Source organism: Lissotriton vulgaris, chromosome 3_1, assembly GCF_964263255.1.
Source record: "Lissotriton vulgaris chromosome 3_1, aLisVul1.2, whole genome shotgun sequence".
Taxonomy (NCBI): domain Eukaryota; kingdom Metazoa; phylum Chordata; class Amphibia; order Caudata; family Salamandridae; genus Lissotriton; species Lissotriton vulgaris.
The window spans coordinates 734152425-734169066 of NC_141689.1; the positions used below are offsets into that span (position 1 = coordinate 734152425).

A 16642-nucleotide genomic window follows, 5' to 3' on the forward strand; every position below is an offset into this window, starting at 1 on the left:
ACACCTCTTCTGTTACTAATATATTTTAGATGCCTCATGAACGTTTTGATTTATTGAAGAACCGAATAGCGGCAGAGCAGGACTGGTAAAACCTAGGAGCTCTCGCTTATTCAAGTTCCTCTATCCGACTTGGTCGGCACTTCCTATTTCTCTCTATGTCCTCATCCCAGGAGTGCTGCAATCCTCTCTGGCCCTCTCCTCGCCAATGCCTTTACACTATTTTGACTTTGTGTATCTGAAAGCTCCAAAACCTTATACATTGGTTTATACCACGGTCTGGATTTCACTGGAACTGGTGTACACGGGGTTTGCTTTTTACTTTTAAAGTGTGAAAATATTTGAATGCTGCTGATCCTAACATCACCAGTTCTTTCTGACACACATCTCCCCCTCTAGAAAAAATTCTTAATTAATGGTCAACTAGCCCCATGTGGATGGTAGGCTAGTGTTGGTTCATCCATGTGCCCTAAGCGTTCTGGGACTTGTAGTTTCACTTTTCGAAGTATGGGCCTACAAGTGCTGCCTGCTTTGTTGTCAGGGCAAAGAAACACCCTTAAACTCTCACTGTAACAAGGGGCCAGATGACTGATATGGTATGTGATAAACTATCATTGAGAACTCCCCAGCCAGTTGTCTCTTGTACGTTGTATTTAGAGTATCCACTGTTTTGGGTTTCTGGTTCTTGTATTCTTTGCGTTCATAGTGGGGAAGGAATGCGTAAAAATACAATTACCAGAGTAAAAAGTCAAAATATGTATAGTATGATCTATTAGTTCTTGCTATGGGACAACTTGAGCTCTTAGTATAAAAAATGTCTGAGTCGAACTCGCATAAATCTGATTACAAAAAGGTCGTACTCCAACAACGCTGGTAGAGCTGGAACCTAAAATAGATTTGTAATACTACGTTTCTTCAAATAAAAATGCAGTGACTTTGGTTTGGTAATGGTCTGTTCAGTAATGAACATGGGAAGTTCCTTTAATGCTTATTACTTTCGACTCATTGGGTGACCTAATGGCTCCTGGAACATAAGGGAAGTTGCTATGTTCCCATTTGAAGAATTAAGTGACCTTTTGGTGAAAGTATAATTGTGAAGGGAGAGGGAGAAAAGAAGGGTATTTGCCTCTAACGGAGTAACTTGTGCCTTATAACCCTTTCCCAGTGCAGGGACGAATGAGCTGTCTGAAGCTAGCAGCTACTCCCTGCCCCACCTCTCTGCAAGGGGTTACTTAGGAGGGTCATCAAGAGGAAGTAAGCCTGCAATTTAATGAATTATTTGCTAATAATTGCATTTATTTCCAAAACGCTTTCCTAGCTTTTACTGAGGCCCTGAAAGTGCTCTGTTGGCTAAAGTAGGTAGTTACTTATTCTTGTAGCTTGTGTTTTGTAATAAGAATATTAGTTGAGAGGGTGAGAACCCATTTGAAATAATAACCCCAATATTTATCACGATCAACCACTAAAGTCACTAAATGAACCTGTGCTTAACCCTCTAGTAGCTTACCACAAAACAGTCACGGTTAACTTGAAGGCAATGTATAAGGTAGTTATGCAGCACTCAAACCACTACACAAGAATAATCCCAAACTAACTTAGAAAAATATTTAAAATTTTATTAAAAATAATTCCACCAAAACGACAAAAATCCATTAAGAGGGACCAAGTGTAAATGCATGCTATCGCGAGTGCTGCTTGGTCAGGGTCTCTCACCTGACCATCTTTCTTAAAGTGTACCACATGGTGCGACTTGTAGCAAGTCACCACCTTGTACTTGGAAGAACTTCCCTTCTCCTGATGCGATTTTCGGACACACCATTACCATTCTCAATTTGCGTGTGCCCTCATGAAGTTCCATCGGAATTACCCTGGCACTTACCCTGCAGTTTGGAAACTGTCTGTGGAGAGTTCCTCTCCCACCTTTGGCTTATAACAGTGCTGTTGTAGCCCCTTATGAATCCTGTTAAGTAACCGCTTATTCAACACTGCAAGCTTCTCTGGTTCCCTCTCGGTCTAATCTAAGTGAGAGTTAGAACAGGGGGTCTCTAGTTGGCAGCGGTGGGTACCTTTGACCAAATAGGGACCCTTTCTTCTAGTCAGGGTAACACTCCTAAAATAACCTCTGCTCACCCCATTGGTAGCTTGGCAATAAGTAACTACTGCAGGCCAACACCAAAGAGCAAACAGCACAGGGGATGTCTCCTCCTTCAACTTCCTTGGTTTCTCTCCTTGGCAAAGGTACGTCTTCATTCCCAGAAGTGATCTAAAGTTCTGAGGTCTGGGCCCCAATATTTAAACTGCAAAATCATTTGTCCTCTGAAGGCAGAGAGTGTCTGTACCTAGTCCAAACCAGTTCTGGGTGCATTCTGCCAGTGCATAACTTCTTCCTTTTTCAGTGTGGGCCAGGGCCATCAGACTCACCACACGAGGTGGAGCCAGTATTGTGGAAGGCAGGCACAGCCCTATTCAGGCCCAGGTGCTACTCCCCCACCACTCCCAATGCAGATAGGTCTATTCAGCTTAATGCTGACTCACCCTGCCTCCTGGAGCCACCCCAGCCCCTGTCACTCACAAACCAGACATGGAATACACAACCTGGCGGAGGCAGGCTGGATGGTTAGGCAAGAAAATACCTACTTTCTAAAAGTGGTATTTTCAAACACAGAATGTTAAAACCAACTTCACTAAAATATGTATTTTATCATTCTGAGTTCAAGCATACTAAATTAGTTTTTCTACCATGTCCCTGGGTCAGTTATGATAATAAGATGGTATCATCAAACTTCCCATTCTGGCCTCTGGGAACACGTATCCTTGTAATAGTGACAAATTAAATTGGTTTTAATTCACCATCAGGACATACCACACACATCCGGGCATGTCCTACCGCTTACATACAATGCACCCTGCCCATGGCGGTACCTTAGGCCTACCTTAAGTGTGACTAATATGTAGAAAAGGGAAGGTTTAGGGACTGGAAGTGGGTGCACTCGCCAAGTGACCTGGCAGCCCCAAGCAGCACACAGGCTCTGCAATGACAGGCCTGAGTCACATTTTACAAACTGATTCTGTGGGTGGCACAACCAGTGCTGCAAGCCCACCAGCAGCACTTGATTTACAGGCCCTGGGCACACATGGTGCACTGTACAAATCAAATACGCCAATCATGGAGTCACTAATCCATTAGAACAATTTTCAATAGGAGCACTTGCACATTGGCATTGTATAGCAGTGGCAAAGTGCCCAAGGCATCTAGACCAGCAAAACACATAGGAAAAATACAGGAGGCAACAGCAAAAAATGGAAGAGACCCACGCCAATGATGCCAGGTCTAACCGTGAGGTAGAACACTCCTCCTTGAGTAGCTATGTCACCATCAACTGGTTAAGGGACTGAAAGTCCTTGGCCTCCAGCCCTCTCACCCACTCAATTGCAGTCACGTAATACAGCATGGATCCAAGTCTCAAATGTAAATCCATTACTCTCTCTTGCAGTCCCTGAATCTCTGAAGGTACTGAGCTGGCCTCAGCCCAACCAGTCTAATCAGAGCCTCCTTTATTAGCTTGCAGACATCTGGTCTGCCACATACATTCTTCCAATGACGGCTATCTCTTCAAATGGCTTGCACCCCATTGAGGCAGCTTCCTGAGACGGCTCATTCGAGGCATGGACCTCACAGGCGACCTCAAAGGTCACAAACCATTCCAACATGCACCTACACATGCACACAATCTCTTGGAGCCTTGGCCACAACCAGGCCTGAACTGGACGTAGAGTCACTTATACCAGATGGAATTTCATTGCTTCCATCCTAATTTTCTCTACCTTAAGGAGCATCCTTAACCTCTCTAGCTCTTTCCTTTACTTTCAGTTTCTCCTACCTTTCTGTTTCATTTCTCTTGCAATTTCTCCACCCCATTCCCCATGCTTCCTCTCCCCTTGTTCCCAGTGAGCTAATCTCCACTTTTCCCTTTCAAGCTCTCTGGTCTTCATTTCCTCAGCCATGGCCTTCTGTAGAGCTATCTGCAAGCTTTCTACTAGACTCACCCAAACCAAGGGATTCACTACTGGAATTGGTGATTCACTACTAGACCGGTGGTCCAACATATTGGAGCAAGAGAAGGACCTGCTGGACCTGACAGGGGTTGAGGTTGTAGGGCTTTTTTGAATAGCTAGTTATCAATATTAATATTGCTTGTGTGTTCTATGTTATTGCTAATGTTTTTTTCAAGGTCGTATAAAAAAAAAGTGAATCTGCAAATTAGATTTTTATATCTCATTGAAGTCAGCTTTTTGCAACTGTTCACTGTGGACGCATATTTATCCTAATTTCTGGTATGGCGATTTTTTTTGTAAATTAAGCACTCAGCCCGGTGGTTTCCAAGGCACACTTTAGGGGGTATCTTAGCTAATATATAAAAATAGGCTTTCTTACATGGAAAAAGTTACTTTTCCTTGTCACCTGCCACTATACCCCAGCTAGAGCATAAAGGTGCTCATAGAAACCATACGTTTTTCTCATATGTGTGTGTGGAGTTAATGCAACTGCAGCCCACATAGTACATTTAACTTCCAAGCCACAGATAAAATTGGTGTGCCTACTTACAACCCCCTTACTGGGAATGTAAATATGGAGGGAGGCCTTGCACAGTCTGCTCTAGGCAGGGCCGGGCTGACCATAGCGGGCGCCGGGCAATCCCCAGGTGCGCCGCACAGTGAGGGGACTGTTCTGGCCCCTGGGGGCCGTTTTTGTTACAGGGCCGTTTTTGCAACATACTATTTTTACGGAGCATTCAGAACTCCATACGGTCAGTCTAATTAAATATCTCCCCAGTCACTTGTCAGATGACGGAGCTATAGATTTTAATATGGCCTTCCCCAAGATCTCAGCTTGAGAAGATGGACTTTAAATAGGAGATTCCTCTTTTTATCTTAGACTTTAGGCTTTTTGAAGCTTGAAACTGACTCCTTCTTTCAAATTAACTTAGGGTCTGCCCCCCTAAACATTGCATGTGACTCCTTCAAGGCCTGCCTGAGAGGAATATTAAAAGGGGCTGTAGTGGGTTGGGCCAATTCTGATCGAGGTCTATTCCATGTTAAGGGAAGAAATGATTCCAGTCTGGCTGAAACTCTTTAATGAAATTCGAAAGGGTATATCCCCTTTGCCAGATTATTGGTCTGACGCAGTTATCTCACTGATCTTGAAGCCTGGTAAAGACCCTTTCCAGTGTCTATCATATCAACCAATTTCTTTACTAAGTATCGATTTCATAAGATTTTTGCTGGGATTTTAAATAAACAGCTTTTTTAGGATCATAGGTCAAATAATCCATGAAGACCAAAAGGGGATTCTCCTGGGGAGGCAGATGTCAGACTTAGTGTATACATTAGTAGGAACAGTAGACATGGCGTCATCCTGGGGCCTCTGTCAATTATGACGGTTCACGTAGCCAAAGCCTTCGATGGGGTGAACTGACATTTTTTTAGACAGGACCCTGAATGTCTTGGGTTTCCCCCCCCCAGTTTTGGAGAGGTTATTAACAAAATGTATAGATCACCGCAGGCTCGAATCCTGGGGAATGGATCCCTCTCCCCTATTAATATAAAACGGGATACTAGACAAGGCTGCCCACTGTCACCTATTTTATTTGATCTCCTCTGGCCCAGAGTTTAAGGTTAAATAAAAAGATTGTTCCTCTTAAAACTGGTGGGTTTGTTAGGAAAATAGCCCTCTACGTGGATGATTTGGTTGTCTTTTCCTGTAATGTGGATATTACACTACAGGAACTTATCTGTGAAACTTAATCTTTTTGAAAACTTTCCGGTTATGAAAGAAATAAAGATAAAACTGAGATTATGGCATGTAAATAAGAGGGGTCTTATGCCACAGATTTTGGATACCTTGTAATTACAATAACCCAAGATCCCAGAGAAATTCCAAAAGTTAAACTAGACAGTTTCAATGGAAGTCGACCTCCTTTTAAAAAGATGGCAGAATATACCATTCTCCTTTTGGCAGGGTCAACCTGATTAAAATTTGTGTCCTCCCAAAATATACTTATCTCTTTAATAATATACCAATTAAATTTGCAAAAGCTGAGATTCTTAAAATTCAAGGTAAAATTTCCTCTTATCTGGGCAGGCAAAGGGATTAGGCTGTCTTGGAAGAAACATAGGCGTAAAGTAACTCAATGAGGTATGGGCTTACCAGACCTGCAGCTCTATTGTTTGGCTTTTCAATTAAAACATACCAGGATGTTTTTACTTACCCCAATGATTCGCTGATAGGCAGCGTGTTTAAAGCCATGTTAGATTGGGGTAGCTGATCGGGGCTTTATGTAGAAATTTGGCCCTCCAAATTATTTTTTAAAAGTCCGCTTAAAGACTTTGGGTATGGCAGCCAAGTTATGGTCAGACTGTTGAAATTGCTTGGGGCTTATCTACTGTTGCGATTGGGCACCGGTGTGGGACTCGCCGGGAATGCCGGAGTGCCTTATGGATTTTCTAGCCCAGCCATTGAAAGAGGCTGGAGTTCTATTCTGGAAGGATCTAGTAGTGGGCAATATATGTCATTCTTGGGAATTCTGGAGACACATTTCGAAAGGTTCCCTTTCTAGATTTAGATTTAAATTTTATCAGCTTACATCTTGGTGCAAGAGTCAACACTGGCCTCTAGTGAAGGACAATCAGATGGAAATTGATCTACAAATGCAGGCTCCAAGGAAGAAAGAAATTGCTTTATGGTATAACTATCTTCTGGCTGCAGCAGAAATAAAGATGGATAGGCCAGATCGGGCCTAGGAGAGCTACTTGCCAAGAAAAAAAGTGGAAAGAGTTATGGCAAGTATCTATAGACATGCTTTACCCTCTCATTAAATCTGCTGCACTCAGAAGAAGCCTTTTTCTTACACTCCACAGAATATATTGAATCCCTCTTAAAATTTTCAGAATGAAGGGTGGAGGAGACCGTAGATGCTGGAGGTGTGGATCTCAGAATGCTGATGATATTCATGTATTTGCTTCTTGCTTAAGATACAAGAGTTTTGGAGTGATGTGGGTTCGAGGGTCATGGGTGCCGATGTGAAGGTAAGCCCAAGTCTTATCTTATTTGGCATTGTACCTATGGTGGGTAGGACACGAGTTCAGATTGAGATAAAACATAAATTGGTGTTTTACCTGACACTGTTGGCAAGGAGAGAGATATGGAAGCTGTGGCACCAGGAAGCTCCTCCTTGCTGGAATGTCTGGTGGAACTCTGTGAAGTATTTTAGAGCTGTAGACCATATGGTAAATGTTTCAAGAGGGAGGCCAGATACTGGGTTGTTTTGGAATTGGTTGGATGGCCCTCTCTGAGATTGTTTTGTTTTATTTAATTGTCTCTCATTTTTATTTTATAATTGAGGTACAGGATACATCCCTATGATTAAAACCTCTGGGTCAGCTCAAGTTGTGTATTAACGGGAATTCCCCGTAAAGAAAATACCAGTTGAGATTAAGTACCACCAAAGTTATATGCGCCAGAGGCGGACTAGGTCGAGAGGTGGCTGTAGCTACAGAGGTCATATGAGGATTTTTTTTTAAAGGAAAATGTGACCTTATGCTTACTTTAAAAAAAAAAAAAAACTCAAGGCTTTGAGCTACTTTGAAGGTATCTAGGAGCTCCTGGTAACTCTGGATCAACTGGTTGGGGAGACCTGATTAAGAGTTGTTAGGCCATGACATTTTGCATATATTTAATGCCAATGATTTCTGATTCCTTATGCTGTATTTAAAAATCTAGAGTGCCTACAAGGATTTATTATAGCACACACAGTTTGAACATTTAGCATACTAATATTCTTGACAAGCTTTGAGCAGTCGCTTGTATTACATGATTATGAAATTCAACTTAAATAATTTGTACTGGAATCAATCTTGCAAAGGTGTAATTGTTTTGTGAAATTCAGTTTATAATGAGAACCTTTTTTTAAAGGGTACAAAAAAGCAAATCCAAATGTCTAAATAAAACTACACAAAGTAACTGAGGTTTACAAATCATTTGATATTACAAACACCTCTGTCACTAATGTGGACACCTCATACAATGAGTATAGTTAGGAAATGTGACTGATTAAAACGACAACAATTCCTTGAAAACAGTTTAGCATAGAAGTAGGTGTGATTGTCGACATTTCGGTCTGTTATACAAATCAGCTAGGCCATCTTCAGGACATAAAATTAAAGTGTTGGATGACCCTTAATGATATAAGTGGACTAAGTCAGAGTGTATTCCAGTCCATTAGTTTAACGGAAGGCTAGCAAATAGCCTCCATTGTTTCAATAGTGAAACTCCAGGCAATTGCGATTTAATCGTTCCCTGAGAAATTTCTTCAACTGGGTTCCAGTCTGATCAGAACTAGCTCGCATCTAAAACATATACGGGCCCGTTTTACGGAGAACGTGCCGCTGTCTTTAGATGGGCCACCCTGCCAGGATGGGAGTGGCATAGCTGCTCCTTGCCCTACTTACATTTCACAGGGACCCCCTTGGCACCCTCACAAACAACTTCACACCAGCCCTATGTCACCCTAGACCCATTGGGAGACTGGGCAAGGTAAGAAGCAAATTCCAGAACTAGATGTGGCTTAAACCTAGATGTTTCTCTCACTTCAAAGGCTGGCACCAGGTCTTAATATTGCACTCATATAAACTCTTCACTATAACAGCCCTGAAACCTATGTTTTTTTCAATCAAGTTCTAAGGTTTTTTACAGGATAATTCCTAACTATAACCTGCTTGAAACCTATGGTTTTTTCAGTGAATTTCAAAGGTTTTTTAATTGACAATTTCTTATTATAATGTTGACCACTTCCCCATATTTTCAACAAGAAACCAAATCGGCAATGCTACCTAAAAAAACAGGCAATAGTTCCACTTACCACTAACAAATTACCATCAACATTTAACTAGTGTAAGGACGTCTACTATGTACTGAGTGAATTACCAACTCGCACCCATATTTAAAGAGAAATATGTGATAGAGGTACTAATTATACACTTCCGACACCCAACAAAATCACAATACCCAGCGCCACCACCACTAAAACCACCCCTCCTGACCCCTCCCCCTCTACTACCTCAGAAGCAGCGCAAAACAGAACGGACCTTCCCAAAATAATATATCTTCTCAACAGCACACTAGCTCAATGTTCAGAGATGTGGCAACCAACTATGTAGAAGGGAAGGAACTCGCACATCAACAATAATTTACACAATGCCAAGACTACCGGTGAAATGCTATACACAACTCACTATAGAAACCAAACCAAAAAAAACTTTTCCGTGTGTAGATATACCTTTAATACGTGTGTACTGCACCTGCACAGTGGATGCAACCGTATTATCTCAGAATGTGGGGAATATCTCGGTCATGTTGCTGTGTTGTCCCCTCCCCCCCTTGAAGCAGAAGTGGACTTATCCAATGTATGCAACTCCAGCGTAAGACTATAAATAATTAGCCTACGCCTTGGGCGTGGTTCACTTCTGCTAAGAGAAAAGACTCTGCCACAGCGAAGGTCCTCACCCTGCCACGTGGCTGCTGCCATGACCACTGTTGGATTCCACGGGCCCAGACACTGCAGGAACGAGGTACGACCAAATCCACTACCCCGACTCAAATGCCTCCCATGAAGTAGACAACCATGCGAGGACACCCGAGCCCAGGGCAGGGGACAGGATTTCAAATAAACGGGACGTCAAATAAAGCTTCACCCCTGAGATGGACTGGACAATGAGACTCGACCACCACCTCCACGCCTCTGTACCTACGAGACAATGTAAACACAATTACTACTGTGCCCCACTCCAAGAAGTACCCCTCCTTCCCATAACCACACTCCACCATACAATAAGAAAAAACCCCTCCTTACTTGAGTGTTGTACAGGATTAGCCTCGGGAGGTCTTTGGCAGCTGATAGGATGAGTATTCCATAAACGTGAGAGCCTCCAATTCCATACAACGATAGGGGGTAAAGGGATTACACTTCGAGGACAATGTCTGCCAAAAACGGAATTGTCAAGGGGAAAAAGCCATGAACTTCGGCATAAAAAACCCCAGCTGATGTCCTTGTAAGTGTCTATAGCTGTAAAATCAAGGCGGGGGACACAACAAACAATCGGGTCCTTCTTCCGGAGACTGCAGCTCCTCTGTTCTCAGCGCGACTGAAAGCGCCCAAACAGCACACAATGAGGCGAATAGCCTACAAAAAACACGGAAGTAGAGGATGCTGCTTAGACTCCACGCAGCTAAACACGCCGGCCGGCGTCCCTAGGGGAAGTATCCCTGACTGTCCGAGGAGCCGTGAAACGAGGGGACCGGAGCCCCAGGTCCCTCGAGTTACAAACCAAACACCACAGCTCCAAAACAAAAAACGAAGGAAAGTGGGAGCAAAGGAGGGAGGAGGGGGGCGGGGTGGGATTAAGGCTTCTCCTATCTCCTCTAACTGAAGTGAAAAAACGGAACAACCAGGAAAACGGGAAGGGCAAGGCAAGGGCAAGGCAAAACCAGGACTAAAGAAACAAAGGGGATAATTTAAATAGGAACACGAGCCCGTGAACCAAATTTTCTTACTACGTGGATAACAAGACCCAGAACCTGGAACCCAAAGCTAAAAGATACCAAGCACTGAGCAAAGGTAAGGGCGGTTCCTAAATACCCTCAAAGCCAATCATGTGATGGTGGAGCATGGCCATAGAAGAGAGACTAGACCTCATTCCTTACAATGCCAAGACTACCGGTGAAATGCTATACACAACTCACTATAGAAACCAAACCAAAAAAAACTTTTCCGTGTGTAGATATACCTTTAATACGTGTGTACTGCACCTGCACAGTGGATGCAACCGTATTATCTCAGAATGTGGGGAATATCTCGGTCATGTTGCTGTGTTGTCCCCTCCCCCCCCCTTGAAGCAGAAGTGGAGTGGACTTATCCAACGTATGCAACTCCAGCGTAAGACTATAAATAATTAGCCTACGCCTTGGGCGTGGTTCACTTCTGCTAAGAGAAAAGACTCTGCCACAGCGAAGGTCCTCACCCTGCCACGTGGCTGCTGCCATGACCACGTGCCTCCTCGATACAGGCTAATTGCAAACTCAGTGCCACAGCACCGCAGACTTATGTCTGTATCGACTACTGCCCTCGATCTACACTGCGGTCAGCATGGTTCACAACTTTAATTCGGCTTTGGATCTACACTACGGACAGCATTGAAGTTATCCTTCATTTATGTAAGGCAGAGACAATTCCACTCTGTCCTCAGACTTTTTTTAAATAAGTGAATAAAATTCTTTGTTGGTATCTGTGCTGACTACTGCCTTCGATCTACCGTGCGGTCAGTGGAGTTTACAACTTGATACCAGTGGCGCATCAGCACTACAGAAAACATTGAATTCAGTCTTGATTTATTTAAAGCAGAGACAATTGTACTATGTCCTCAGATTTTGTTTAAATAAGTGACAAAAAGCATTCCTCTATGTATTTGTCAACTACTGCCTTCGATCTACACTGCCAACAGCAGGGTTCACAACTTCAGTTCAGCTTTCCATCTACACGTCGGACAGCATTCAAGTTAGCCTTCATTTATGTAAGGCAGAGACAATTTTGTTATATGATACCACCAAAAACATTCCTCAATGTCTGTACTGAGTACTGCCTTCAAATGTACACTGCGATCAACAGAGTTCACCACTTGATACCAGTTCAGGAGTCCCGTATGCAACAGTCAATGTATGGAGTACATTACAGATAATGCAGTGCAGCCTTCGATCTACACTGCGAACAGCAGGGTTCACAACTTAAATTCAGCTTTTCATCTACCCTACAGATAGCATTCAAATTATCCTTGATTTATGTAAGGCAGAGACAATTTTGTTAAAGGATGCCACAACAAACATTGATCGATAGCTGTACTAACTACTGCTTTCAAATGTACACTGCGATCAACAGAGTTTACCACATTGAATTCAGTGTTGATTTATTTAGGGCAGAGACAATTGTACTGTGTCCTCAGATTTTGTTAAAGTATGTGACAAAAAAGCATTCCTCGATGTCTGTGTCAACTACTGCCTTCGATCTACACTGCGGACTGTAGGGTTCACAACTTGAAGTCAACTTTGCTTGTACACTACGAACAGTAAGGAATTCAAGCTTGATTTATTTAATACAGAGAAAAGTCACTGTATGTGTTCTGATTTTGTTAGACAAATGATTTTTGTCACTTATTTTATCTGTGCGGACTACTGCCTTTGATCTACAGTGAGGACAGCAGGGTTCACATCTTGAATTCAGCTTTGAATCTATACTACGAACAGCATGAAATTTAGCCTTGATTTTTATTTTTAAGGTTGAGATAATTGTACTTTATGTCCTCAGATTTTGTTAGAAGATGCAACAAAAAGAATTTCTTGATGTCAGTGATCACTACTGCCTTCAATTTACATTGTGAGGGCTCACAATTCAGGTAGAATAGCGATTGTACATGACGCATTCCAGTAGACCACGAATCATCGCAGAGTGCGCACATGCTGAGATCTTTCGGTACCACTAACTCACTGCACCACAAGTCATCTCCCTGTAGCCTTATTAAGACAGAATTCACTAGGCAAAAAAAAGTGCTCCCAGTGCAGCCTCCCTGCACTACGTACAAGCTCAGCGCCAAAGATAGTACTAACTCAGTGCACCATAAATCATCCCAAAGAGAAGTGAACAGTTTTTTATGTCACGGTGAGACATACTGTCCCTTTTAAATGTCCCTTAAACAGACCTATTTTAATAATGTATTCTATACATGTTCTATCTTTCTTTTTCAATCATGATTTCAGATAATGCAGTCCACCCTAACATCTACATTGAGGACAGCAGAGTTTACAACTTGAATTCAGCTTTGCATATACACTACAGACAGTAGAGAATTTGGCCTTGATTTACCTAATGCAGAGACAATTATACTGTTATGTATTCAGATTTTGTTTAAATAAGTGAAAGAAAGCATTCTTCTAGAACAGTGCTGACTAGTGGCTTTGATGAACACTGAGGACAGTAGGATTCACAACTTGAATTCAGCTTTCTATCTACACGATTTATTTAAGGCACAAACAAAAAATACTCCTATGGCACTGCTAGTATGCACAAGCACCTTTAATCCCTGCATCCTGTGAACTATGCTCACAAAGAATGTAGAACACTGCGCCTAAATGTACCTCCACCACCGACAATACCAAGTACCTCTAGGGCATCACCATCAACATCGCCACCAGACATACGTCCCCATTTTGAGAAAGTTAGAATGCCCTGCTTGAAATGCAATTGTTTAATTTGTTTTGGGGAGCAATCACTAGACCTAGTTTACAGAGCAATTCATAACCATTGATAGTAGTTTTTTTCCCCTCAAAGTTCATGCAGTCTAGTATACAACAGTCAATGCTTTGAGTACAGACCGCTAGAACCACGCGTCATCACAGGGTGAGCACACACTGAGCACCAGACGTACCACTAACTCAGTGCACCATAAATAATCGCCACTTGGTTTTATTAAGGCAAAATTTAGTTGCCAAAAGACATTCTTACCAGTGCGATCTGCTTGAACCACGCATCATCTCAGGCTCTACATAAACCGCCCCTACTTAAGTGTACCAAAACTCATGAACCCTTTACGATAGAATGTGTATAATTTCACATACAGCGCTCCTACCTTTGTACAGCAGCAGTCATAAACCGTTTGAGTGAATATCTTTGTATGATATTTTGATGACTATTCTACTTGTTACCAAGAGCAACATAATAAAATGGAGTCGAGCACGCGTGCCCGAACCCACTTCAACTATCTATCTGTGTCTGTTTACTTATTATGTTTGTAAAATGCTGCTCCTGCGCCCTACCGTATTATATTGTGCTGTAAACAGCATATGTAACCATCTTACCTCTGCCAATAACAAAAACCTTGATTATATAACTTTCTCTCGCTCATTCTACAAATACGAATGTACAAAGTGGATCATTACAATACTGCAAAGAAACTGTATAGTCAATTATAAAAGTGTACTATTTAAATTTTTTTTAAGCATATTTATATAGCGCGAAGTCGACCTAAAACTATATCAACAATTTACATAAGCACCGTATTTACAGTACATTTTCAGGCACGCGTCGATTAAGTCATTACTCTACAATAACAGGATGTGGACGCGACTCGAGCCTCAAAATTTCCAGCACTAAGTTCGACAGTATACCTGAATGACCACATACGTATATAATATCTGTCCTTCATGTGCTAAAAAAGTGCAACCTAAACTTCTCACTGCCCAGTATTACAACAGCTACAACTCTCCACTGAATGTACAACAAACATTCATATTCGCAGAAATGCGTCATGTCCACCATCTTTTATGTGTGCATCTATGCATGAATATAGGGTCAGTGATACCCCGTACCTTCCATGTTAGCCATATTGTGGAACTTTACGGACATAATGACACATTTGCGGTTAAGACCCGGGTGACAGCAGCAATACAACACGGACACCCAAATCAGTAGATTTTTCATATAGCTCATGATGGAACCACGCCCATAGCTCCGGAGTCCTCATTCACATCCTCGCGCAGCACTGACATACGTCAGTCCAGCACACACAACGACGTTACATAGCACAGATTTCCATTGTAGTGATTTCTTACTTCCAGGTCTAGTTGTCAGAACGGCACACACACACACACTCCCTCATGGCTGGTATACACCTACACCCACACCACACCCATCCAGCACATGCGTCCCTACACACGTGACCCTACTAATAAAAAAGACTGGGCGCAAATGCTCTATGCCATTTTAGAGTTCCTCTCATCGCAAGCCCTGTGATGGCCATTCCTAGTGGTTTGGACGCCTCATGTAGGCCACAACCACAGAGCAGGAGGGCCCACCACTACATTCGTGGCCTCTTTGGTCACTGAGTTAGCGGTACCGCAAGTACTGAGTGGGTGAGGAACTTGCGATGATGATGGGAGTACGAGTATGTCGTTAGCCATAGTGATATCCAGACTCAGTACCATACGTTAGATTTCTTGGTGGCAGAGCGGGACTGCATGATGTAGAAGGTGCCCTTCCACGAAAAGGTGAGCCGTCAGGCCTGGGTGCGCAGCGAAGGGAGTAGATGGGGTGCAGCAGACTGGATACAAAAAGGAGATGCAGCGATTTAGGCGTACGCAGTCGTATATACCCTGTCTTATTGCATTTGTATTTTTTTTCCAAATAGCAGGAAAGCTTTTATGATCGGTCAAATGTCCGTCGCTTGTGATGATCGAAAGCACATGTATCACTGCGCACCACTTGCTTTCACAACCGGAAAAAAAATATTACTACTATAGTAATTTTACAAAACTCGAAGCCTATTAAAGCAGTTGGAACTGTACAAATAGTTGTTTTTTAAATGTGGCAGGCAAAGTGTATGAAAGGGCAATGTAATTCTACTCCACATTAGGATAGTAACAACTACCAATCATAACATCCTTCTTTAACTAACTTTTAGATGTAAAGCTTCATGATGCATTATGTCCCGGCATGTGGTGAAAGACACACCGGTCACACAGAGGTGAGCTGCGAATATTCTTTTGTCACACTTTTACTTCCTCACTCATTGAAAAAGAAATGGCACACAATATTGACTTGCTTTTTATCCCCCTAACACCTCCAAAGCTCAACATTTGAGGATTCCGTGATGTGTGGCCATCCTAACGTCTGAGAAGGCTGCTTCGACACGTTGTGCACCCTCTTTGAATCGCGCCAATGGCACAAGGTGAGCAAAGAAGCTTGTTTCCGAAGCAACGAGAAGTCACCTATGGGCGGAGAGAGTGGGTAGTGTACAGCAGTTTTACTGCGTACGAATGTACAATTACCTCCGGGCACTTGGAGTGGATAGGTTGCAACAGTCTAAGGGGCAGATTTACAAGCCCCTTACGCCACTTTTGCATCACTTTTAACATGGAAAAAGTGACCCAAAAGTGGCGCAAGGAGCTTATAAATCTGCCCCGAGTGCACAAGAAGAAGCACTCCCCTCCGGACTCTGGGAATAAATGGGATGCAACAGTCTGGGTACGCAGTAATGAGAACTCACTACTATGCAGTGGGAGTGCTTGGGGTATAGTACTTTGGAAGTAAAACATCGCACAAACACTTCCTTGCAGTGGAAGTTGATGAAATACAATATCCTGAGTGTACAAAGACATAAAGCAAAAATATACTTGTGCAGTTGTATGTACTATGCTATTACTAACTCTATACCATCTTTCAGATCACTAAACTGGCGGGTGCACTATGAACCGGCACCTGCTTGAACACACAACTAAGGCAAAACCGTGAGCTACAAAAATCTTCTCCTGAATTAACTGTTCCAACTATTACTTTCTCTCACACTTTTAATGTCTTTTTTTTCTCTTTTTCTCTCTCACTCTCTCACATTGTTTCTCTTTTAAAGTTATGGATGCTGCTGTCCACTCTGCCGATAAAAAAATCAAGGCTGAATTTAATAGTCTGCAGTGTAGAACCAAAGCTGAGTTGAAGTTGTGAACTCTGTTCGCCACAGTGTTTACACAAGGTAAGCAGAGCGACCTAGA

The 16642-nt window shown here is 42.6% G+C and overlaps 1 protein-coding gene across 4 annotated transcripts in view; it reads left to right on the forward strand.

Annotated features, from left to right (window-relative positions):
• The window catches only part of ARL14EPL (ARF like GTPase 14 effector protein like), a 282948-nt gene that overhangs the window by 199978 nt on the left and 66328 nt on the right, over positions 1 to 16642 (forward strand). Inside the window, exons 2-3 of one of the 4 annotated variants that reach the window (XM_086963019.1) lie at positions 1163 to 1251; positions 6916 to 7083. The exons of the other annotated variants lie outside the window; for them this stretch is intronic. Of the exons in view, the coding sequence (XP_086819145.1) occupies positions 7066 to 7083 (18 nt within the window). The 5' untranslated portion in view covers positions 1163 to 1251; positions 6916 to 7065. The remainder of the gene's footprint in view (positions 1 to 1162; positions 1252 to 6915; positions 7084 to 16642) is intronic. 4 annotated transcript variants of the gene reach the window in all.